At 38.9% G+C, this 25,873-nt stretch overlaps 2 protein-coding genes across 5 annotated transcripts; both read left to right on the top strand.

Moving 5' to 3' along the window:
- The first annotated feature begins 493 nt into the window (after nt 1-493).
- Nucleotides 494-6,419, top strand: tspan36 (tetraspanin 36). Its single transcript, XM_062542965.1, has 7 exons — nt 494-651; nt 2,960-3,151; nt 3,260-3,334; nt 4,056-4,151; nt 4,427-4,576; nt 5,030-5,113; nt 5,240-6,419. Exons 1-7 carry the CDS (start codon nt 592-594, stop codon nt 5,312-5,314), a joined length of 732 nt encoding a protein of 243 aa, XP_062398949.1. The 5' UTR covers nt 494-591; the 3' UTR covers nt 5,315-6,419.
- Nucleotides 6,420-11,534: 5,115 nt separating this feature from the next.
- On the top strand, nt 11,535-20,739 carry LOC134088822 (ATP-dependent DNA helicase PIF1-like). Of its 4 annotated transcripts, none has more exons than XR_009939996.1 (6): nt 11,535-11,673; nt 18,851-19,346; nt 19,530-19,623; nt 19,859-19,941; nt 20,167-20,334; nt 20,441-20,739. XR_009939996.1 is itself a non-coding variant. In XM_062542964.1 (6 exons), exon 1 carries the CDS (start codon nt 16,354-16,356, stop codon nt 18,691-18,693), a length of 2,340 nt encoding a protein of 779 aa, XP_062398948.1. In that variant the 5' UTR covers nt 16,294-16,353; the 3' UTR covers nt 18,694-19,074; nt 19,251-19,346; nt 19,530-19,623; nt 19,859-19,941; nt 20,167-20,334; nt 20,441-20,739. The 4 variants fall into 4 exon arrangements, 2 of the variants coding, with proteins under 2 accessions (XP_062398948.1, XP_062398947.1); XR_009939997.1 differs by having other exon boundaries at nt 11,541-11,673; nt 19,251-19,346; XM_062542964.1 differs by lacking the exon at nt 11,535-11,673 and having other exon boundaries at nt 16,294-19,074; nt 19,251-19,346.
- Nucleotides 20,740-25,873: the final 5,134 nt, after the last annotated feature.

The following is a 25,873-nucleotide window of genomic DNA, read 5'->3' as shown; positions in this document are numbered from 1 at the left end:
TTAGATTCTGATGAGATTTAGCCTAGGTGTTGGCACGTGACATATCTACAAAGTGTCATGAACTCAAATATAATTTGATTAACATAACGAAAACTAATAATTAACATAACGTTAGGGCAGTTCCACACTGTGGCCTGATATTGGAGTTAGGCAATTTATTGTGACACCAAATAAAAAATTATGTGGTCGGGCCTACCATGGAGGGTCATCTAATCAAGTGAAAACAACATAGGCCTACAAAGTTCAACATTTCCACATTGCGTAAAAGTTTCACCATTTCACACAGTTATGCTGGTTACACTAAATACTGTACTCTCTACAGTATTTTTAGTTTTATATGTGTTGTTTTTGCACAATAGCCTATGTGAAACGTCATTGTCATGAAAATGAGCGTAAGTAAAGTTACTTTAGGTGATTATACGAGTTTGCGGCTTGTGATTTACGCAACCTCACTTGAGCATGTGACTTGACATTTCCAGTCAGGCTACACCACCGAGTGCAGAGAGCGTATGCATAGCGGTTCAGTTGAGAGAGAGAGAAAGAGAGGACGCGTTGTTCTTCAAACTGTAAACGTCTTTCACCAGATCAAAGATGGATTGTGGAATCTTCACATCTAAAACTGTGCTGCTGCTCATCAGCCTTATATTTTGGGTAAGCCTAAATATATAAATTGAAGTTGTGTGTGTAAGTGTTAAAAGGCAGGCGAATTCGCTCAGCTGAATAATGAAAACGCACTGACCATGTTGTAGTGGCCAAGTCAGCAACAAGCGACTCCGTGGAAGCTTGTGTGATAGTTTGAACAATTTGATTGCCTTTAGTTCAGAAGTAATGTTTAACGGTCCGGTCAGTGGGTAGCCTTGCCTGAACTTCCATCGTGGTTGTTGAAGACCCTTATTAGGAAGAAACACATTGAACATTGTTGTGGTTTGGCTGGCCCAGTGTTAGTTCCGGAAAGTTACCTTCGTAGCCTAAAGACGTTTTTAAGTTGGTGATTTCAAGTGTTGTAGGTCTAATGAATTCACATTGATTATATTACCATCGTTTCATTTGTTCTTGTCTTTGCCATTTTATGTCTGTTGTGTCTATTCACAGAGATTTGTGATTCCACTTTTGGTTTTGTGTCAACTATGGTTTAATTTTACGTGACATTACTTTTTTCCGCGGTAGGCTATTGTGATGTAATTTTTTTTTCTTTAGGCTGTTCTTTAACAGGTTTGTTCAAAACATAGGGAAACTGCAGCAAAGGATTTAGCCTACCCCTAATTTCAACTAGGCACTTAGGCCTAGCGTTAATTTGATCTGATCCTCGCCTCCTATGAAAACATGATTACAGTTCTTTCGAGAAAATCTCCCTTCCTCACTCTCCGTCTTGTTTCTTCGCATGACTGAGTTTCTTTGTTTTTCGTATATTTTAATTAGAATAACCACCTTTTGAACCTTCAGTATGTCATGAATCCTGGCTGAAGTATGACAGGCCAACATATTTTGTTTACTCCTTAAGGTGTAATCTTTTGAACCTCCGAGGCTGGTAAATGGAAATCCTTTTTAAACCTTTTCCACAGTGAATGTGCAGTACGCAGTGATCACTGATCAGTGGGCTGTTCATATATTCATACCATTCCTGTTGTATGTTTACATCATTGCTTCTCAGGCATCTTGATGGTCCCTCCCAGAGAGTTACTAATCGTGTTAGATCCCCATTAGTGAGTGCACTGAAGTCCATTTCCTCTCTGATTTTTTTTCTTCTCAGTTTTCTTGGGGAAAGTTTTATGTTGGACATTTCTAAATGTGATAATGAAACAGGCTAAGAAGAAAGGTGCACATTGACTTTCTAAAAGTTTGTCTCCATTCCTCTCTTATTGAGGTGAGAAATGATGAACAAAATCCCCCCACTGGTTAATTACTTCTGCTGTCGGACTTTTTCTTTAACATCAGAGTTACGGGATCGTTAAGTTCTTGGAAGGATTAAGGGGATAGTATCCTGAGGTCCCATGACGGCAGTCTTATTGTGAGAAGCTGGTCATGTGCTGTGGAGGGGTGAGTGAGCGGGTGACTCATGTGATCAGGAACGACCCTCAAACCTCAGAAACGGCCCTCCTTTTTTTGAGTAGCACTTCCTCTGTTGCTTTGTCTGTGTCTCATGAGAGCATATTTCCTGGTAACATGTGAGTCACCTTCTGGCTTTTTACACACTGGCTGCGCATGTGATCAGGGTGAGAGTTAATCATACAGTTACACCAGTGTGAGAGGCATTTTGAACTTCTGATTAAGGTTGATATTACGCCACCTCATGCTGTATACTTTGTCAGCAGTTGGGGGGGATCAGGCGAAATGGATCTTCAGTTCCCCAAGAACTCTTCAGACACCAGATAACAAAATCAAGATAAAAAAAACTAGAAAGCAAGCATTTCCTAATTTGTTCTGTTGACCCCTCTCACCATTCTCAGATAAGGAAGAGTCTTTACTGAATTATGAAGTCTCTGCTCTACATGTTTATTATGTGGAAGTGCTTTTCACTCCGCTGGAGGAGGAGTCACATTTGGTGATGGCAATGATGGCCATGTTTTACAGGTTTTCCTTCCTCAGGTTAAGGCTAAGCATGCACGGTTTGACCTGTTTAGAATAACAGGATGAGCATGTAACACTTCAGCGTGAAGCAAAAGGTTACCTGACTACCCAAAACTATTGTTTAAACAGGAAAATAAAACTAATAGAACCTGAGAAGGCAATATGAAATGAAAGCATACAATACATTTAGTGAGGCGTTTGCTTAGTTTGTTCTTGTGGTTCAACAGGTTATGATGTTTATTTAGCTTCTGCTTCAGTTACCGGTCACTCAGACGTAGGAGTTCAAATATAGATCCTGTTTTAAGTTGCCAGCTGATCATGGCTAAAAGTCAAAGAAGCATGGATTTAGCATCTAAAAATTGTTTGTATTTATTATTTTTCTTTCTTTCAGGCTGCAGGAGCAGCATTGGCCTTTGTGGGAGCATCGGTCATCAAAAGTGTTGATAACTTTGAGAACTTCCTGGCTGACAAGTACACCCTCATTCCTGCGGCTATCATCATCTGTGTGGCTGTTGTGATGTTTATCATTGGGATTGTGGGATGTTGTTCCACTTTAAGGGAGTCAAAGGTTGGGTTAAGCTTTGTAAGTAAGGATTTTGTTTTTGGTTCAAATTATATTTACCCCAAATGTGTTTTCCCCTTATCATGGGTTGTCTGTAGACACTAACCATTGTGGCTTTTCTGACCCCAGTTCCTGATCTTCATACTGATCATCTTCGCAGCAGAAGTGGCCGCTTTAGTGTGTGGGTTCGTCTACATGGGAAAGGTGAGTGAGCAAAGTGTTGCTTTTGCAGTAGCTTTTCACACCTCTTGCTAGAACAACGCATGAAAACAGAAGAATGTAGGAACACATTACTTTTTATAGTCAGCCGCCAGAGAATTTACAGATGGTGATTGGTGATGGTGATGCAGATTGAAATTCATGTTCAGTCTTAACCAAACCATAACCCAACCCTTAACCCTAACTTTCACCATAAATTGTTGTTAACATAAAGTGTGAACAGATAGTCGCCTCAAAATATAAGCACCTCAACACTCACAGTTAAAGTCCCCCCATGGTAGGATTAGCTTTATTTCCCTCTCTGCTGGAGAAAGTGTGCATGCCATTTCTTATTAACTGTGGAAAAAAGTAACAATAAAGCACATTCATTTGTTTACAAGCTAGCGAAACGGTTAGCATAAGTTCAGCAGAATAATGTGGATGTTACATAAGAAACACGATTTAGAAAACAAGTTTCCTGTTTCTCACTTCTCTTATCGGGATGGTAAAGTCACAATGTTGCAAGGTTGGTTGGGGAAGCTAGGGGGAGCAGGGAAAGTCACCATTTTCACTGGTACAGATCATTTAATCATCCAAATGATTTCTAAAGAGGATTGTTAAATTGAAAAAGTTGCCAAGTTTTCCTTTAAGAGTAACACCGAACTTAGTTCAGTCTACCTGTTGAGAGTTGTGTGATTTTTCTCATTTTGTTGGTGGCATTTGACAGCTAAATGGCAGCCTAGAGAAATCAATGACCGCTGTGTTCGAGAAATATGATGGACAGACTCCAGAGACTCGGACCGTTGACCTTCTGCAGACTCAGGTGAGACATTATGGATCTGTTGACTTGTATTATGTTATGTCAGTACTTCATCTGTTGGTGATTTTGCACTGTAATATATATGGTAGTAGTTTAAACATGAAGTGCATCAGAAGGGTCCTGAAATATTCCTTTTCATGTAAAGACATGATCATGTAACATAACAAAAGCTGTCTGCAGTTTCTGCATCGTACATTTACTGAACAAGTAGACACATCAACGAACAACTGACACATTAATTAATAACTCTCCAAAATGGTCCACACTTTGCCCCCCAGCTTCAGTGCTGTGGTGTCAGAAACTACACCGACTGGACCAGCATGCCCTGGTACGCCTCTCACAACAACACCGTGCCCCTGTCCTGCTGCAAGAACACCACCAGCACCTGTACCGGGCGCCCGGACCAGCCTGATCTGCTCAATACTCAGGTAGAAATGGCTCCCAAGAGGTTTCCAAGAGTGCTTGGTCATGTTTGTTAAATCTTATCCAGTTTGAGTTGTGGCCAGTCAGAGCTCAGAGTGTGAGGAGGAATCAGACACTTGCCATAGTATAGGCTTTCCAGAAGTATAACTGTATGTTATTTTGGCTCTGTTGTTACTCGTTGTAATTTTGATTCATTTTCATATTGTTGGCATAAGAGAGTAAAAGGTCAAAGCTTGTTTTAATGAGCTCTTTTATGAGCCTAAGAGAAGGACTCCTGATGTTGATCCTTAACCACACTGGCACTGAAACCTTAGATGCAATTTTTACAACATTTTATACACAAAGCTGAGAGATTGGCCTCACCCTTTCCTTTTGGTCACTGAACTGCAATCAATTCTTGCGGAATCACTATTCATCACGTCCTGCTAACTAGTCATGGATGATGTTTGTCTGTGCAGGGATGTGAAACCCAACTGGAGAAGTTCCTCCAGGGCGTGTCCGGTTATGCCCTGCTGGTCATCTTGGGTTTTGCCATCGTCAAGGTACCTCTTTCTGGGCCTCTTGGCTCTCCTTTTGTGCCCTTTGAAATGTGATATGTATTTGGTCAGTATACAAGTTCTGTTTGTGGTTCACGCTTAATATGGTGGCTTGTCTGCACTCGTTCACAGTTCTTTGGGATTATCAGTGTCTGTGTGATCACGTGCCGGAGCCGCAGAAATGACTATGAGCAGTTCTACGCATGATCTCAACATAGAAGCTTCTGAAGATCCCAACCACGGAGGAGGAAAGACTCTCCTATTAACACATATACACACACACACACGCACACACACACATCACTTTACTGAAGAAACCTTTGGCCTTTGGGACGGTTTGTTGTTTTATTGCACTGGGTTTTAATATCTTATTAGCCTATCATATGATTTGAAATGTTACTCAATTGGAGGGAAATATATACATCAACTGACAACTCCATAACGCTCCATAGGTCTGATAGCTACATAGCATTTTCATGTTCCAATGTTCACAGTTGGATTCCGAAAAATACTCTGCTACTTACACTGAGTTCCTGTAAATAACTGATGGACTTATTATTTACCTTATTTATCTATCTGTCTGACCTTAGAAGGAAGTTGACTAGTTTTGTGCCATGTATCCATGAACTTTAGATTAGTGTTTGAGTTGTAGTTCACAAAATGAGGACTGGTGTTGGTCACACACGTGTGTATTTTGCCCATGACTTGGTTTGGCGTATCAGGACATTTTTGGCCTTTAATTGCTTCTCAGTTGGAAATAGGGCCAAATTATGGGCCAAATACACATCCTTTACTTTAACCATTTGGTTAGGAAACTTGGATGACATCGGGAAAATGTTTGGTGTGGAGAGGGTCACGGGTTTAAACAGACTTTTTGTAATGCCAGTCCTGCATATTTCAAATATGTTCAATATCTAACATTACAGACACAGATATGGTTTCGTAGGCTTATCACGTTGTACTTCCTTGTAGCCAGCCACCAGTTCTCAGAAAATGTATGCTGCAGTTTCAGATAACTCCCGCAGTCAACGACTGGGACAGTTTTTGGATACTTCCCAAAAAAAGTTGTGAAATAGCATGTTTCCCATCCATAGTGTCTTGTCCAGAAAGGTCCTTGAAATCAAAATGCAAAAAAATATATTTTCATATTAAAGAGCTCCACACATGACAGGTTGTGATTAATGTGTGTGGATATTTGATTCTTCTTGCAATAATGATTTTAAAATGTACTTTAATGTTAGATTTTAATACTGTCAGTCTGAACGTCACTGAATTTATTTTCTAAATAAAATCAACATGTTTTATGACCTTATGATCTGCTTCATGTTTCACCTCAACTTCTTTATGTCTTTGTTTGAGTGCTGTAGAAAACCATCCATAAGACACCAAACCTCTAACAGGGTTGGAAGTTACAGTACATGTACCAGCTCTGTTCACAAGGGGGCAGCACAAACATGTTTTTGCCATTAAGATTATTATTTTGTCATCGATAAAGTGAATTTGGTTTTGCCTACTGTTATAGTCAAATAACACAATTCTTAAGGCTATACATGCAAAACATACATTTTATTTATTTCCAAATAAATTGTCAAATAGCCTACTGTATACCCAAATTGTAAGTGTATCAAAAAAAAAGTGTATAAAAAATACAGTAGCCACGCCATGTATCAAAATAAAATACTGCATTTTTGTATTTTGAAAATGCAAAAAAAAATATGTCTGTCTATTCCTTCAGCACACAGACTCTGTTGATTAAATGGGCAGTGTTTGAGAGCACACTGGCACACTGGCATAACATAATGAAGTCTCTGACACTGTCAATGCATGCGCTGAATGATATAGCTCTGTGTAAAGCTGTTGATCATGTAGGATTATAACTTTTAGTTGGATATTAACTAACTGGGTACCTTGTAAGCCCTAAATGGGGTTATATTCACACTAAGGGGCATCGGTATGGGTGATGCATGAAGGCAACTTTTTGACCAACATTGCAGAGGAACCACATAATGGGTTCCATGTCTGTCATTGATGAAAGTTCTGAAGAAACTGATGGCTGAAGTTCTCAGCTTTAGGTTCAGGGTTTTGACGGGTCATGGAATTTCTGGAATGTCATGGAATTTTAGAGAGTCTATTCTAGACATGAAAAGTCAGTGAATTTACTTGCCAAAATAAATGAATACAGATATGTTTCCATGCAGAGTTGGTGTATATCGGGTTATTAGAGGGGATGCATCCCCTCTATTGAAATCCGGTCGCTTCTTATTATTATTACAGTGCATGGAAATGCACTGTATTGTTATTCCTAGGCTTTTTCTTTTTACAGTGCATGGAAATGCACTGTATTGATATTCCTTCGTTTTTTCTTTTTATTACAGTGCATGGAAATGCACTGTATTGATATTCCTTCGTTTTTTATTACAGTGCATGGAAATGCACTGTATTGTTATTCCTAGGCTTTTTCTTTTTATTACAGTGCATGGAAATGCACTGTATTGTTATTCCTAGGCTTTTTCTTTTTATTATTTTTACAGTGCATGGAAATGCACTGTATTGTTATTCCTAGGCTTTTTCTTTTTATTATTTTTATTATTATTATTCTTCCAGGCCCTAATTTGACTCTAACCGCTTATCGTAGGAACTTGGTTCAAACTTTGTCACATAGCTCTTGCATCAAATTTTCAGTCTATTTCTTTTCATATTTCTATGACTTTTACTTTTTGAGATATGAAATAAAAACTAAACTTAATTTTGCCATAGACTTAACATTGGCTTTGTGACATCATAATTAGCTTTCAAAGAAATAGAATGGAATCAACTTTGCCAGTGTTCTCTCACTGACTTCAGCAACTTCAATGGAACTTCTTCTCTGTGTGTCTCTCCATTGAACTGGATAGCTCACTTGTCATCCCCACTTTCTTTAACTTCTTTTTCTTCACTTCCTCTCACTTTCTCTATCACTCTCTCTACTTCTCCCAATTTCAATAACTTTTTAAAACTATATTTAAAATAACACTTTTTATGGCAAAGCAACCACTATAATTACTTAGTAACAACCTAGCAACCACTTCCATAATGACACCCTGGCAACCACCTTAGCAACCGACGTGGTTTCCCTAGCAACCAACGTGATTTCCCTAGCAACCAACCAAGTAACCACTTTTTATAGAATACTAAACACTTTATTTAGCCAAGCAACACCTTAGTAATCACTTTAAGTACCCTAGCATAATCCTTGCAATGACTTTCCATGCACTGGTATTTCCTTCAGGAAATGCTTTTCTAGTTACAGTGCATGGAAATGCACTGTATTGTTATTCCTAGGCTTTTTCTTTTTATTATTTTTATTATTATTATTCTTCCAGGCCCTAATTTGACTCTAACCGCTTATCGTAGGAACTTGGTTCAAACTTTGTCACATAGCTCTTGCATCAAATTTTCAGTCTATTTCTTTTCATATTTCTATGACTTTTACTTTTTGAGATATGAAATAAAAACTAAACTTAATTTTGCCATAGACTTAACATTGGCTTTGTGACATCATAATTAGCTTTCAAAGAAATAGAATGGAATCAACTTTGCCAGTGTTCTCTCACTGACTTCAGCAACTTCAATGGAACTTCTTCTCTGTGTGTCTCTCCGTTGAACTGGATAGCTCACTTGTCATCCCCACTTTCTTTCACTTCTTTTTCTTCACTTCCTCTCACTTTCTCTATCACTCTCTCTACTTCTCCCAATTTCAATAACTTTTTAAAACTATATTTAAAATAACACTTTTTATAACAAAGGAACCACTATAATTACTTAGTAACAACCTAGCAACCACTTCCATAATGACACCCTGGCAACCACCTTAGCAACCAATGTGATTTCCATAGCAACCAACGTGATTTCCCTAGCAACCAACCTAGTAACCACTTTTTATAGAATAGTAACCACTTTATTTAGCCTAGCAACACCTTAGTAATCACTTTAAGTACCCTAGCATAATCCTTGCAATGACTTTCCATGCACTGGTATTTCCTTCAGGAAATGCTTTTCTAGTTATTATTATTATTCTTCCAGGCCCTAATTTGCCTCGAACCGCTTATCGTAGGAACTTGGTTCAAACTTTGTCACATAGCTCTTGCATCAAATTTTCAGTCTATTACTTTTCATATTTCTACGACTTTTACTTTTTGAGATATTGAATAAAAACTAAACTTAATTTTGCCATAGACTTAACATTGGCTTTGTGACATCATAATTAGCTTTTAAAGAAATAGAATGGAATCCACTTTGCCGGTGTTCTCTCACTGACTTCAGCAACTTCAATGGAACTTCTTCTCTGTGTGTCTCTCCATTGAACTGTAGCCTATAGCTCACTTGTCATCCCCACTTTCTTTCACTTCTTTTTCTTCACTTCCTCTCACTTTCTCTATCGCTCTCTCTACTAGGCCTACTCCAAATTCCAATAATCTTTTAAACTATATTTAAATGAAACTTCAATGGAATTTCTTCTCTGTGTGTCTCTCCATTGAACTGGATAGCTCACTTGTCATCCCCAATTTCTTTCACTTCTTTTTCTTCTCTTCCTCTCACTTTCTCTATCGCTCTCTCTACTAGGCCTACTCCAAATTCCAATAATCTTTTAAACTATATTTAAATGAAACTTCAATGGAATTTCTTCTCTGTGTGTCTCTCCATTGAACTGGATAGCTCACTTGTCATCCCCTTTCTTTCACTTCTTTTTCTTCACTTCCTCTCACTTTCGCTATCTCTCTCTCTTTTAATTTCAATAATCTTTTAAACTATATTATATTTATATTAACACTACTAGCAACCACTATAATTGCCCTATTAAACTAGGCTATATCTGGTAACAATGTTGCGACTACGCCACAGCTGTTCAGGTGTGCGTGCGTTTTGGGTACACCACACTCATACTCACACGCCTCGCCGATTTTCTTCACTCAGAGCTCTACGTGACACTCTCACCTCCAGCTCGCACTTAAGGTAAGTTTCGCCATTGAATGTTAGCGTTCATAATACAGTTCCGTAAAATTGTTTTCTTAAATTTCATAAAATGTTCCTTATATACGTTTAGAAATTGTCTGTAGCTGGGTGTTAGCGATCTTATTTTAAAGTAACATGAGCTAGTAGTTTTACTAGCTAGCTTTGGACTTCCTGAGCTAGCAGCAGAAACATTTCTAGCGTCGTCTCTGACTTAATTTGTCTTAAAATGACTAGCAGGTACGGTTTCGCTGACTAGCTTGTAAGTACATTACCTGGATACCAATGATTGTAACGTTAACAATTTACTTGCTCGGGAAGTGAATTCTCAGCTTCGTGGTTAGCGTTAGCGTGATGGGTAGCAGCTAGGCTGATATCTTCATGAAATGTAGGCTTGTCCTAGCTGACGTTAACGTTCCGACTTCAATGTGCAATGATTGTAACGTCAACAATTTACATGATCGGGAAGTGGATTCTCAGCTTCGTTTTTACCATCAAGTCATGATTAGCGTACCTGCTCTATCTTCACGAAAGGTAGGCTTGTCCTAGCTACAGCTGGGTGTTCAACCATGCTACAGTAAAAGCTTACGTTAACGTTTCGACCTCACTGTGCAGTCGAGTAATGCCTCACTAGCCACACGGGCAATGAATACCTTGGATATGTTACAAGACTAACGTTACAGATGATCTGTTCACTTGTTGGCGTTAATTGAATTAGGCCAGTTATTATATTAGATTATACTGCCACGTATTTCATTCGTTTCATCTACAACAAATAGGCTACTTTTAAAAATGGTTTTAACTAATACTTATTCTTCACGAGAATAGGATTTATTGCTGGCACTACAGCTCAGTGTTCCTAATAAACGGGAAGTTTCACACTGACGGGCAAAGTGTCAAGTTCATACACTTAACATTATTTGCATTGCTGGGTACATGTAGCAGTGCTTGTTTGTAACTCTTTCTTTTATCTTGTCTTATCTTTTATCTTTTTCCAGACCAGTTGGTGCAGATTTGATTCGCCAGGTAAGACATCTAAAGGCTTTATGAGTTGTCTGTCTGACTCTGAAAGACAGGTCCAAAGGTTTTATGAGTTGTCTGTCTGACTCTGAAAGACAGGTCCAAAGGTTTTATGAGTTGTCTGTCTGACTCTGAAAGACAGGTCCAAAGGTTTTATGAGTTGTCTGTCTGACTCTGAAAGACAGGTCTAAAGGTTTTATGAGTTGTCTGTCTGACTCTGAAAGACAGGTCTAAAAGGTTCTGTTATTGAGCTACACCCCGCTGAGAAAGGGAACTTTTCTGAACAACAAAGTTTTATGAGTTGTCTGTCTGACTCTGAAAGACAGGTCTAAAAGTTTCTTTCTGAAGTGTCTATGAGTTGTCTTTCTGAAGTGCCTGAAGAATCTTTTTGAATTATTTGAGTTGACCCTCTGAGTAACAGCTTTTACATCATGGGACGCAAGGGGAAGCGCTCTGAGGCTCAGAAAAGACGCTGGCAGAAGTTGGACCTGTCCGAAGTAGGAACACAAGGTCAGCCATCATTTGCCCAGAATGAGTGGAGTGAGACACAAATGCAGGTAAATGATCTATCTTCTGCAACTGTCATAGAAATGGAACGTAGCCAAAATGGCATTAGCTGTCTGAGAGCATCGCATAGTCAAAATGATGCAAGGTATGGTATAAACAGCAACAAACAGTGTACTTGTAACTCTCTGGCATTTCTTGCTGCCCTTCATGATCAAATTGTGCTGAACAGTAATGATCTTGACTACATCTTGCAAAAAGGTAACTTGATGTATAGTAATACACAGGAAAGATTGAGCAGTGGAGGCAGGATTGCACCAGCTCATTTGGCATTAGATGAGTTACCAGATAGTGTTGATATCCATGGGCAGATGTATCATGTTGAGAAGTTCCCGTCACGGTATGGTTATCTGAGACAAGAGGGTCCTGACGGTGGAGATATGGTAAAACTCTCTGAAAGGTTACACTGTTTGTCAAGTGATGTAAATCTTGCATTGTTAACTGTAGGCAGCCTAACAATTGCTTTGTTTAAAGACAATGCAGAAAGATATGGATTTTTCGATCCACATTCTCGTACGGCTAATGGCGTCCCAACCGAGCATGGTACTGCTGTGATGATCACCTTTACCAGTTTGAGCAATATGATTGATCGACTGCTTGTTTTCTGGTCTCTGCTTGAATCAGCTGATGGGTGGGTTTATGAGCTTATGCCAGTGTCATTCACATCTAAAAGCCATAACGAACAGCCAAACTCCCTTGTTGACAGTGTGCAGCCAGTTCAGACAGGAGTGTCTCTAGCACCAGCTGCTTTGTGTAGCCCAATGATCTCACAATCTAAATGTACCATAAGTCATGTAAATGCTCAAAAGAAAGAAAAGCAAAGAGTATATCAGCGAATGTATTACAAAAGCAAAAGGGACAAAAAATTGGACTATGAGAGAAAGAAGTATGCAAACTGTAGTCAATACAAAGTCTATAAGCAAACACAAGTAAGAGATCGTTACAGAAAAGATCCTAAATTTAAATCTAGTCAAAAATCCTATGTCACTAGCCATTATTCCAATGATGCAGCATTTCAATTGAAGCAAAAAGAATACATAAAGAAACGATATTCCAGTGATGCCGCATTTCAATTGAAGCATAAACAATACATAAAGAAGCGCTATTCCAGTGATGCCGCATTTCAATTGAAGCAAAAACAATACATGAACAAACGTTATTCCAGTGATGCCGCATTTCAATTGAAGCGAAAACAATACATAAAGAAACGTTATTCCAGTGATGCCGCATTTCAATTGAAGCAAAAACAATACATAAAGTACCGTTATTACCATGATGCAGCATTCAGATTAAAGCACAAGCAGTATTTAAACTATTGTTACTCGAATAATGCAGAATTTAAATCTAAGCGAAAGCAATACATGAACCAGCGTTATTGCCATGATGCGGAATTTCGGTCCATGAAGAAGTCAGCTATGAGATCTCGTTATGCATCCAACCCCTTGTACAGTAAAAAAACAAGACAAGCTTTTAATGAGAAATATCGAAATGACCCATGTTTCAGACACTATCGGTTTCTACAGAAAACTAAGCTTCATAAAATGCGGTGTGCTTTGCGAATACAGCACAAGTATCGTCATGCCAGGTTCCTACAATCATTGTCAGAGATTGAACAACTGCCAACACCTCCTGAAGATACCCTTTTGCAGGAAGCCATTGAATCCTTTCGAATGGCGATACAGAATGGGCCTACTTATGTCTGCACAGTCTGTCACAGAGCTTTGTTTTTCAAGCAAGTAAAAAAGTGCAATCGCGAAAGGTATAAAAAGAACCTTGCCATGGTAGGCCGATGTTTAACTGGTACATATGTACACACATGCGGGGATGCATGTGATGTGCTTGGACAATGTTGTGCCCCTGAAGAGACAACAGAGTGGATTTGTCATAGCTGTCATGAAAATGTAATGATTGGAAAAATGCCGCCCATTGCTGTGACTAACATGCTAGAACTTTCGCCAATTCCCCCAGAGCTCAGTGATCTGAATATACTTGAAAGGCACATTATAGCACGATGCATACCGTTTGCAAAGATAATCAGTCTTCCCAAAGGCCAGCAGAAATTAATACATGGTGGAGTTGTATGTGTACCTTCAGAGGTTGAAGCAACGGTCAATGCTTTGCCTAGGCCCAGCAGTCAGTCTCAGCTTTTGAAAGTAAAGTTGAAAAGAAGAATAAACTATACAGGCCACTACCAGTTCCAAACTGTTGATATGAACAACGTACGAAGAGCTTTATCAAAACTTAAAGAGATTCATCCAGAGTATAGGGACATAACTATAATGGATGATGTTGCAGCTATTGAGGATGAAATTGACAGCTTGGGAAATGAGAGTGAAGTCAATGATGACCTCAGTGCTGATATTGAACAAGCGGTTGACCTAATGGAGACTGATATGTGGGATGGGTGTGAATTGTCTGAAACTGTAGAAGGACATTCACAGACAAATGTTTCTCACAGTGAGACAAACCATGAGGCAAACCAGGCACAGGATTCCGTTGACTCTGAACAGGAAACTAGACCGCAAAGTGGTGGATGTTCAATAGATTCTTGCTTACAGCCATGCGATATTGCGCAGGAAATGTTAACTTTTGGTGAGGGTGTATTCACTGTGGCTCCAGCTGAAGGAAACAAACCAGTAAGTTTCTTCAAAGTTCCCAAATTAGAGGCCATGGCTTTTCCTGTGCAGCTCTCTACGGGAACAAACACTTTTGATGAACAGAGGCTCAGGAAATTATCGCCAAGCAGATATTTCAATGCACGTCTCTTCTCTGTTGACAATCGTTTTGCTCTTGATTCTACTTACATTTTCTTTGCACAGTTTGTCACAGAAATGTATTTAGCAAGGTCTAGTATGTCCATTCAATTGCGTAAAGGGAAGCCTCTGACTAGAGATGGTCGTAGAATCACAGCGAGAATGCTACAGGACAAACGAGAAGTAGAGAAACTGATAAACAACAAAGATGCCACACGATTCATGCAACCTTTGCGAGGAACCCCTGCCTATTGGGAAAAAACCCTTAGAGACCTATTTGCAATGCTTCGGCAGCTGGGCACTCCAACTTTTTTCTGCACATTTAGTGCTGCAGAAATGAGATGGCCAGAGGTCATACAAGCAATAAAGACACAACAAGGCGAGCACGTTGACTTCTCTGAATTGGACTGGGCTTCAAAATGTGAGATTTTGCGTAGTAACCCCGTCACCACCATGCGCATGTTTGACAAGCGCGTCGATGCACTGCTAAGACACTTAATCCTGTCACCAGCACAGCCCATTGGTGAGGTAATAGACTACTTCTATCGAGTGGAGTATCAAGCTAGAGGTTCGCCACATATACATATGTTGGTTTGGTGTAAGAATGCACCTGTATTTGAGGAGGACCCAGATGAGAAAGTGTGCGAGTTTGTGGATAAGTACATAACATGCCAGCTACCAGACCCAAACACAGATCCTGAGCTATTCAAGATTGTTAATGAGGTGCAAACCCACAGTAAAGGCCACTCTAAGTCCTGTAAGAAGGGGGGTAAGCACTGTCGATTCGGATTTCCTAAACAGCCTGTAGAGGAAACCTTTATAACGCGACCAATGCCAGCAGAGGTTGTGGATGAGTCTGAAGATGAATCAGATGATGATCGTTCCTGCATGAGTCCTGAAGAGGCCAAAAACAAATTGAAGCCTTTATGGGAATTGCTCAATAATCCAACAGCATCATTTGAAAGCATCCCCCGGCTACTTGAGCAATGCAAATTAAGCTATGAGGAATATCTCGACTGTGTCAGTTTCTTAACCACATCCAGTGTCTTGGTTATGAAACGGCAACCAAAGGACTGCTGGATAAATGGCTATAATGAACATTTGTTAAGGGCCTGGAATGCAAACATGGACATTCAGTTCATCTTGAATCCTTATTCCTGTATAATGTACATCTTGTCATATATTTCCAAAGCCGAACACGAGATGAGTGACTATCTGAAAAGCGTTGTGAAGGACACTTCTCAATCCATTACGTCAGATTGTGAGGAAATGAAACAAATCATGCAGGCCTATTCCAAAAATAGAGAGGTCAGTGTTCAAGAGGCAGTTGCTAGAGTTTGTAGCTTGAAACTGAGGTCTTGTTCACGAAATGTGATCTTCATACCCACTGACGATAACGCTTTGAAGATGAGCCTCCCTTTACGGTACTTGAATGACCGTATTCCTGACTCAGAGAATGTTTGGATGTCTGGAATGGCAGACAAATACAAACACAGACCTGATACACCTGACTTTGAGACCATGTCCATGGCAGAGTTTGCTTCCACCTACAGAATGGTGTATGGGAGACAGAAAGAAAGCAGCAAAGTTTTACCACTTCAAAATGAAATGGGCTTCATTCAGAAGCGAACTAAGGGAAAGCCTGCCGTTATCAGGTATGCCAGGTTCTCAGAGAAAACGGCTCCAGAGAAATTCTATGGCACATTACTCAAACTTTACCTCCCTTATCGTTCAGATTCACAATTGAAACCCACAGGCTACCCAACCTATGAGTCATTTTATTCATCTGGTTCTGTACAGCTTCCTGGAAGAGACCATCTTCAGAGAGTGTTTTCTGTTGTCAAAGAGAACAGGTCGCAGTTTGAAAAGAATAATGATGCTATAGAGAAAGCTATTGAGAGCTTGGAAGAAAATGGTCCAATGGAAGATGCTTGGACAACACTAGCGCCTGAGACAGAGCTTCTTAGGCTGGAGTGCAATTTGGAGCGTGAGGAAATAAGTCCAGATCAAATCAATGAACAAGATGATGTCCCAGATTTTTGTCGGAGTCCCACAAGGGGAGGAAGTACTATGCCAATGTTTGAGGCTCCTAAAATAGACCCCAATGTTGTGCGACAAATGTATCAGAATTTAAATCAAAAGCAGGCTTCAGTGTTCTACGCGGTGCGCAAGTGGTGCTTAAGACGTGTGTGGGGACAGAGTGCTGATCAGTTTTTTTACTTTGTCACTGGTGGAGCTGGCACAGGCAAGTCACACCTCATCAAATGCATCTACGCAGAGGCATCAAAGATACTTCGGAAGTTACCCCGTATTACAGAGGAAAGAGACATGTCTATGCCCACTGTGCTTCTCACAGCATTTACTGGCACAGCAGCCTTTAATATAGCAGGCAAGACACTGCACTCTGTACTGAAACTGCCAAGAAGCCTTAAACCACCTTACCAGTGTTTTGGGAACCGTCTGGATGAAGTGAGGGCAACCTTGTCCAATGCTGAGATTTTGATTATTGACGAAGTGTCCATGATATCCAAACAACTTTTTGCCTATGTCAATTGGAGGTTGCAAGAAATCAAAGGCAGTAAGAAACCTTTTGGGGGCCTCTCTCTGCTAGTCCTAGGCGATTACTACCAATTACCACCACCGGGTAAAGCCAAACCTCTCTGTGTGTTTGAGAGTCACGTTTTGGATTTCTGGAAGGACCAGTTCCAAGTAGTTACACTGACAGAAATTATGCGCCAAAAAGATGATCTACCATTTGCTGAGCTGCTGAACAGGGTCAGAGTGAAACGCAAAGGAGAGGCATTATCTGATGCGGACAAAGCTCTACTTGCCCAAGCCTTAACTCAAGCTCAGGACTGTCCTAAAGACATCCTACATGTTTTTGCCACAAATAAAGAGGTAAACCAGCACAATGCTGACACCATATCTGCTCTGTACTCTGAACTGGTGAATGTAGATGCTCATGACTATAAAAAAGATCTTCAAACTGGTCGGATGGAAAGGCAGAGTGCACCTTTTGAAGGTTGTAAAGGTGATCTACCAGATAGATTACAACTTGCTGAAGGTGCTCGTGTGATGCTAATCCGAAACATTGATGTAGAAGATGGACTGGTGAATGGCTCTTTTGGAAAGATCGCTAAAATTGTCTATGATGGCCAAGCTGGCAAAACATTTGTAAAGCTACTCGGTATTGAGCTAGACAATCCCAGTGCAGGGCAGAGACATCGCAACCAGCCTCCAGGAGTGTCGGATAACTTGACATATATTGACAGAATCGAGGAACCTCTGAGTAAAAAAGGAGTGGTTCGCCACATGTTCCCGATGACACTTTGTTATGGGGTTACCATACATAAATGCCAAGGGATGTCAACAGTGTCTATAGTGGTTTCATTGAAGCGGATTTTTGAACCAGGCATGGCATATGTTGGTCTCAGTAGAACTACCTCACTGCGTGGACTGCACATACTTGATTTTGATGAAGGCAAAATATATGCTGATCCTGAAGTAGCAACTGCGTTGGAAAGTATGCCAAAAGCACAAGTGGAAAATTCTATGCCCCTCCTTCACCATCTCAACTCACTTGGTTCATCATCACGGCTAACACTGATTCACCACAACACAGAGGGACTGTCAGCCCATATGGAAGATATCAAGAAACATCATGAAATGTGTCTTGCAGATATTTTGTGTTTCACTGAAACACACCTATTTGGCAACTTTGTCCCAGACACTCTGCAGTTGGAGAATTATCACATGTATAACCGCAACAGGCATGTTTCATACTCTACGCTTTCTCATCTAGCCCAGAAGAATGGTGGGGGAGTTGCTGTGTTTCTTAAAAACCATGTTCAGGCTCATCAAGTGCCATACATTCAGGGTGTTACTGACCTCGAATTCCTGGTAGTGAAGGTTGTGGCTCCAGTTCATGTTCTGATTGCAGTGATTTACAGATCACCTGATTACAACATAAATCTATTTTTGACCAATCTCCGTCACCTGTTGGAGTCTTTACAGGTCATTGCAGACGGCCCAGTTATTGTTTGTGGGGATTTTAATGAGGACCTATTGGCCACAGGAAGGAAACCAATCTTTGAGCTGTTTCAGTCAAGAGCTTTCACAAATCTCATTACTACTTCTACCACAGAGAAGAATACGCTGTTGGATAATATTTTCATCTCTGATCATCGGCACTGTGCCCATTCAGGCGTTCTACAGACGTATTATAGTTATCACGATCCAGTGTTTTGTATTTTAACTTAATTTACATATGATTTTACAATAGTATATGATGTGACTGTTTAATCTATCAATTGATGGCAAAGATGTAGAATCGTATGGCCTTGAAATACTAACATAATGTGAACAAAATAACTGTTTGGACAGATTGTCAAAAACACTTATGCTTTGTATTCCCCAGATATCAATTAACGTTATCCAAACCAACACAGGGATTAGTCACCCTGGAGCAACTATGGGAGTGCCTTTAATGCTTAACTGAGTTTAATTAGGTGTTATGGTTTGTACAAGTTTTGCATGCTGACAAAGTTCCTTAGACTACACTGCCACTGAAACTTGGGAGGTATCGTTTCTTTGGAAATTAATAAACGACCTTTAGAAGAAAAATGGGTTCATAAGAATTTGGTAAGTATTTTCAAGTTCAAGTAGTCTATTGTTTATTGTCACTAGTATTATAGCGAAGGAAAATACATTAATAGTAGTAATTACCATGGTGTGTGAATTATATCTGATATAAGAATCTGTCTGTCTAGCTATCTATTCATCTATTTGTTCTATATGTTCATCTGTTTATCTCCAAGAGCAATTTGATGGATACTCCTGGCACCAAATTTCAACAAGGACTCCCTGAAACACATGACTATTTTAACATGGGATGATGCTGAAACCCCCGAAGAGTAAGCCTGGTCTTAAAGTATTAATAGTTGGAAAATTGCTTAAGATGCCTTATGTTGACTTCAACAATTTCCCCATGACCTTTTAAGTGAAAATAGTAATTGATATTAGTATCTGTGTCTCTCCCTAACTGTCTGTCTGTCTGTCTTGTCTATCTGTCTATTTCTCCATGTTATCTGAAACAGCAATGAGATTACCACTCCTGGCACCAAATTTCAACAAGGACTCCCTGAAACACATGACTATTTTAACATGGGATGATGCTGAGACCCCCAAAGAGTAAGCCTGGTCTTAAAGTACTAATATTAGGAAAATTGCTTAAGATGCCTTATGTTGACTTCAACAATTTCCCCATGACCTTTTAAGTGAATATAGTAATTGTTATTAGTATCTGTGTCTCTCCCTAACTGTCTGTCTGTCTGTCTTGTCTATCTGTCTATTTCTCCATCTTTCTCCGTCTTTACCTGTTCAGTTAGACGTCACTAAAGTGTCTTAATGTTTTCTGCTGCTTTAGTGTGGTGAAATGAACACTTCAAAATAGCCTCCTAGAAGGCCTTGTCTACTGAGGACCTAAAGTCTTCTTTCTTGGGAGTCTTGGTAAGTTAACATCTACATGCGCTCCCTAGTGCAATAGATACCACTTTAACAAAACATGGACCCTTCGTGCATAGAAAGGAAAACTTTAATTCAGATCAACAATGCTGACAAGCATGGTTGTCTTTTATAAAATGGTTTATCTGATCCTAAACAAGGAGCTAGTATACTCCTTGAGCACATTGTTGGTAATGAAAAGTGGTGTTTATGTTCATTCTGTTGCCATAGAGGAAGCGGCAATGGACATCACAAGCACCGTTATGTGGATTTACAATAACTGCAGACATGAGAATCCCATAGACTGTTGATGTGGGGACTGTGATCGAGGCCATGAAACTTTGCCAATGTCATCTCGTCCATCATGCTCTACTTACGGATGCTCTTCATCAACTACAGGTCCGTTTTTTAACACCATAGTTTTTAATCATGAAACCAAGAGACCTGAACATCAGTTCCTCCCTGTGCAGTTGGGACTCTAACACTAAGCACTGATGCCTTTCAGGAATGTGTGTTAACCCCTCTTGGTACCAGGACAACAGCCTAGGTCAAACCAAGGACCTAATGGTGGACTACAGGAGACTGGAGCAAGAGGAGCACACACCCGTCTACCCCTCTCACTACAAAGGACTTTACTCTACTGTAACTGACCCTTGGCAGATGGGTTGGGCCCTTGAGTCGTGGATCTGTCTGAGGTTTCTTCCTATATGAATCTCCAATTCTAGGGAGTTTTTCCTTGCCCCTGTTGCTCATGGGCTCTCTTTGAAGGTTTAACACGCTGCCATGAGACATGTGTAATATTTTGGCGCTCTATAAATAAAATTGAATTGAATTGAATTGAATTGAACTTCTTCTCTGTGTGTCTCTCCATTGAACTGGATAGCTCCCTTGTCATTCCCACTTTCTTTCACTTATTTTTCTTCAATTCCTCTCACTTTCTCTATCACTCTCTCTATTTCTCCCAATTTCAATAACTTTTTAAAACTACATTTAAATAACACTTTTTATAGCAAAGCAACCACTATAATTACTTAGTAACAACCTAGTAACCACTTCCACCGTCCTAGCATAATCTTAGCAATGACTTTCCATGCACTGGTATTTCCTTCAGGAAATGCTTTTCTAGTTATTATTATTACAGTGCATGGAAATGCACTGTATTGTTATTCCTAGGCTTTTTCTTTTTATTACAGTGCATGGAAATGCACTGTATTGTTATTCCTAGGCTTTTTCTTTTTATTATTTTTATTATTATTATTCTTCCAGGCCCTAATTTGACTCTAACCGCTTATCGTAGGAACTTGGTTCAAACTTTGTCACATAGCTCTTGCATCAAATTTTCAGTCTATTTCTTTTCATATTTCTATGACTTTTACTTTTTGAGATATGAAATAAAAACTAAACTTAATTTTGCCATAGACTTAACATTGGCTTTGTGACATCATAATTAGCTTTCAAAGAAATAGAATGGAATCAACTTTGCCAGTGTTCTCTCACTGACTTCAGCAACTTCAATGGAACTTCTTCTCTGTGTGTCTCTCCATTGAACTGGATAGCTCACTTGTCATCCCCACTTTCTTTAACTTCTTTTTCTTCACTTCCTCTCACTTTCTCTATCACTCTCTCTACTTCTCCCAATTTCAATAACTTTTTAAAACTATATTTAAAATAACACTTTTTATGGCAAAGCAACCACTATAATTACTTAGTAACAACCTAGCAACCACTTCCATAATGACACCCTGGCAACCACCTTAGCAACCGACGTGGTTTCCCTAGCAACCAACGTGATTTCCCTAGCAACCAACCAAGTAACCACTTTTTATAGAATACTAAACACTTTATTTAGCCAAGCAACACCTTAGTAATCACTTTAAGTACCCTAGCATAATCCTTGCAATGACTTTCCATGCACTGGTATTTCCTTCAGGAAATGCTTTTCTAGTTACAGTGCATGGAAATGCACTGTATTGTTATTCCTAGGCTTTTTCTTTTTATTATTTTTATTATTATTATTCTTCCAGGCCCTAATTTGACTCTAACCGCTTATCGTAGGAACTTGGTTCAAACTTTGTCACATAGCTCTTGCATCAAATTTTCAGTCTATTTCTTTTCATATTTCTATGACTTTTACTTTTTGAGATATGAAATAAAAACTAAACTTAATTTTGCCATAGACTTAACATTGGCTTTGTGACATCATAATTAGCTTTCAAAGAAATAGAATGGAATCAACTTTGCCAGTGTTCTCTCACTGACTTCAGCAACTTCAATGGAACTTCTTCTCTGTGTGTCTCTCCGTTGAACTGGATAGCTCACTTGTCATCCCCACTTTCTTTCACTTCTTTTTCTTCACTTCCTCTCACTTTCTCTATCACTCTCTCTACTTCTCCCAATTTCAATAACTTTTTAAAACTATATTTAAAATAACACTTTTTATAACAAAGGAACCACTATAATTACTTAGTAACAACCTAGCAACCACTTCCATAATGACACCCTGGCAACCACCTTAGCAACCAATGTGATTTCCATAGCAACCAACGTGATTTCCCTAGCAACCAACCTAGTAACCACTTTTTATAGAATAGTAACCACTTTATTTAGCCTAGCAACACCTTAGTAATCACTTTAAGTACCCTAGCATAATCCTTGCAATGACTTTCCATGCACTGGTATTTCCTTCAGGAAATGCTTTTCTAGTTATTTTTATTATTATTATTCTTCCAGGCCCTAATTTGACTTGAACCGCTTATCGTAGGAACTTGGTTCAAACTTTGTCACGTAGCTCTTGCATCAAATTTTCAGTCTATTACTTTTCATATTTCTATGACTTTTACTTTTTGAGATATTAAATAAAAACTAAACTTAATTTTGCCATAGACTTTACATTGGCTTTGTGACATCATAATTAGCTTTTAAAGAAATAGAATGGAATCAACTTTGCCAGTGTTCTCTCACTGACTTCAGCAACTTCAATGGAACTTCTTCTCTGTGTGTCTCTCCATTGAACTGGATAGCTCACTAGTCATCCCCACTTTCTTTCACTTCTTTTTCTTCACTTCCTCTCACTTTCTCTATCACTCTCTCTATTTCTCCCAATTTTGATAACTTTTCAAAACTATATTTAAAATAACACTTTTTATAGCAAAGCAACCACTAAAATTACTTAGTAACAACCTAGCAACCACTTCCATAATGACACCCTGGCAACCACCTTAGCAACCAATGTGATTTCCATAGCAACCAACGTAATTTCCCTAGCAACCAACCTAGTAACCACTTTTTATAGAATAGTAACCACTTTATTTAGCCTAGCAACACCTTAGTAATCACTTTAAGTACCCTAGCATAATCCTTGCAATGACTTTCCATGCACTGGTATTTCCTTCAGGAAATGCTTTTCTAGTTATTATTATTATTCTTCCAGGCCCTAATTTGACTTGAACCACTTATCGTAGGAACTTGGTTCAAACTTTGTCACGTAGCTCTTGCATCAAAGTTTTGGCCTATTACTTTTCATATTTCTATAACTTTTACTTTTTGAGATATTAGATAAAAACTAAACTTAATTTTGCCATAGACTTAACATGGCTTTGTGACATCATAATTAGCTTTTAAAGAAATAGAATGGAATCAACTTTGCCAGTGTTCTCTCACTGACTTCAGCAACTTCTATTGGAACTTCTTCTCTGTGTGTCTCTCCATTGAACTGGATAGCTCACTTGTCATCCCCACTTTCTTTCACTTCTTTTTCTTCACTTCCTCTCACTTTCTCTATCACTCTCTCTATTTCTCCCAATTTCAATAACTTTATAAAACTATTTAAAATAACACTTTTTAGAGCAAAGCAACCACTATAATTACTTAGTAACAACCTAGCAACCACTTCCATAATTACACCCTGGCAACCGCCTTAGCAACCGACTTGATTTCCCTAGCAACCAACGTGATTTCCCTAGCAACCATCCTAGTAACCACTTTTTATTGAATATTAACCACTTTATTTAGCCTAGCAACACCTTAGTAATCACTTTAAGTACCCTAGCATAATCCTTGCAATGACTTTCCATGCACTGGTATTTCCTTCAGGAAATGCTTTTCTAGTTTGTATTTTTATTTTTATTATTATTCTTCCAGGCCCTAATTTGACTCTAACCGCTTATCGTAGGAACTTGGTTCAAACTTTGTCACATAGGTCTTGCATCAAATTTTCAGTCTATTACTTTTCATACTTTTACGACTTTTACTTTTTGAGATACTAAATAAAAACTAAACTTAATTTTGCCATAGACTTAACATTGGCTTTGTGACATCATAATTAGCTTTGAAAGAAATAGAATGGAATCAACTTTGCCAGTGTTCTCTCACTGACTTCAGCAACTTCAATGGAACTTCTTCTCTGTGTGTCTCTCCATTGAACTGGATAGCTCACTTGTCATCCCCACTTTCTTTCACTTCTTTTTCTTCACTTCCTCTGACTTTCTCTATCACTCTCTCTATTTCTCCCAATTTCAATAACTTTTCAAAACTATATTTAAAATAACACTTTTTATAGCAAAGCAACCGCTATAATTACTTAGTAACAACCTAGCAACCACTTCCATAATGACACCCTGGCAACCACCTTAGCAACCAATGTGATTTCCCTAGCAACCAACATGATTTCCCTAGCAACCAACCTAGTAACCACTTTTTATAGAATAGTAACCATTTTAATTAGCCTAGCAACACCTTAGTAATCACTTTCAGTACCCTAGCATAATCCTTGCAATGACTTTCCATGCACTGGTATTTCCTTCAGGAAATGCTTTTCTAGTTATTATTTTTATTTTTATTATTCTTCCAGGCCCTAATTTGACTTGAACCACTTATCGTAGGAACTTGGTTCAAACTTTGTCACGTAGCTCTTGCATCAAATCTTCAGTCTATTACTTTTCATATTTCTACAACTTTTACTTTTTGAGATATTAAATAAAAACTAAGCTTAATTTTGCCATAGACTTAACATTGGCTTTGTGACATCATAATTAGCTTTTAAAGAAATAGAATGGAATCAACTTTGCCAGTGTTCTCTCACTGACTTCAGCAACTTCAATGGAACTTCTTCTCTGTGTGTCTCTCCATTGAACTGGATAGCTCACTTGTCATCCCCACTTTCTTTCACTTCTTTTTCTTCACTTCCTCTCACTTTCTCTATCACTCTCTCTATTTCTCCCAATTTGATAACTTTTCAAAACTATATTTAAAATAACACTTTTTATAGCAAAGCAACCACTATAATTACTTAGCAACAACCTAGCAACCACTTCCATAATGACACCCTGGCAACCACCTTAGCAACCAATGTGATTTCTCTAGCAACCAACGTGATTTCCCTAGCAACCAACCTAGTTACCACTTTTTATAGAATAGTAACCACTTTAATTAGCCTACTAACACCTTAGTAATCACTGTAAGTACCCTAGCATAATCCTTCCAATGACTTTCCATGCACTGGTATTTCCTTCAGGAAATGCTTTTCTAGTTACAGTGCATGGAAATGCACTGTATTGATATTCCTTTGTTTTTTCTTTTTCTTTTTCTTTTTATTATTATTCTTCCAGGCCCTAATTTGACTCTAACCGCTTATCGTAGGAACTTGGTTCAAACTTTGTCACGTAGCTCTTGCATCAAATTTTCAGTCTATTACTTTTCATATTTCTATGACTTTTACTTTTTGAGATATGAAATAAAAACTAAACTTAATTTTGCCATAGACTTAACATTGGCTTTATGACATCATAATTAGCTTTTAAATAAATAGAATGGAATCAACTTTGCCAGTGTTCTCTCACTGACTTCAGCAACTTCAATGGAACTTCTTCTCTGTGTGTCTCTCCATTGAACTGATTAGCTCACTTGTCATCCACTTTCTTTCACTTCTTTTTCTTCACTT

The sequence above is a fragment of the Sardina pilchardus genome, chromosome 8, assembly GCF_963854185.1.
Source record: "Sardina pilchardus chromosome 8, fSarPil1.1, whole genome shotgun sequence".
Lineage (NCBI taxonomy): Eukaryota > Metazoa > Chordata > Actinopteri > Clupeiformes > Clupeidae > Sardina > Sardina pilchardus.
Note: the sequence above shows the minus strand (reverse complement) of the source record. Positions and strands in the feature narration are given on the sequence as shown.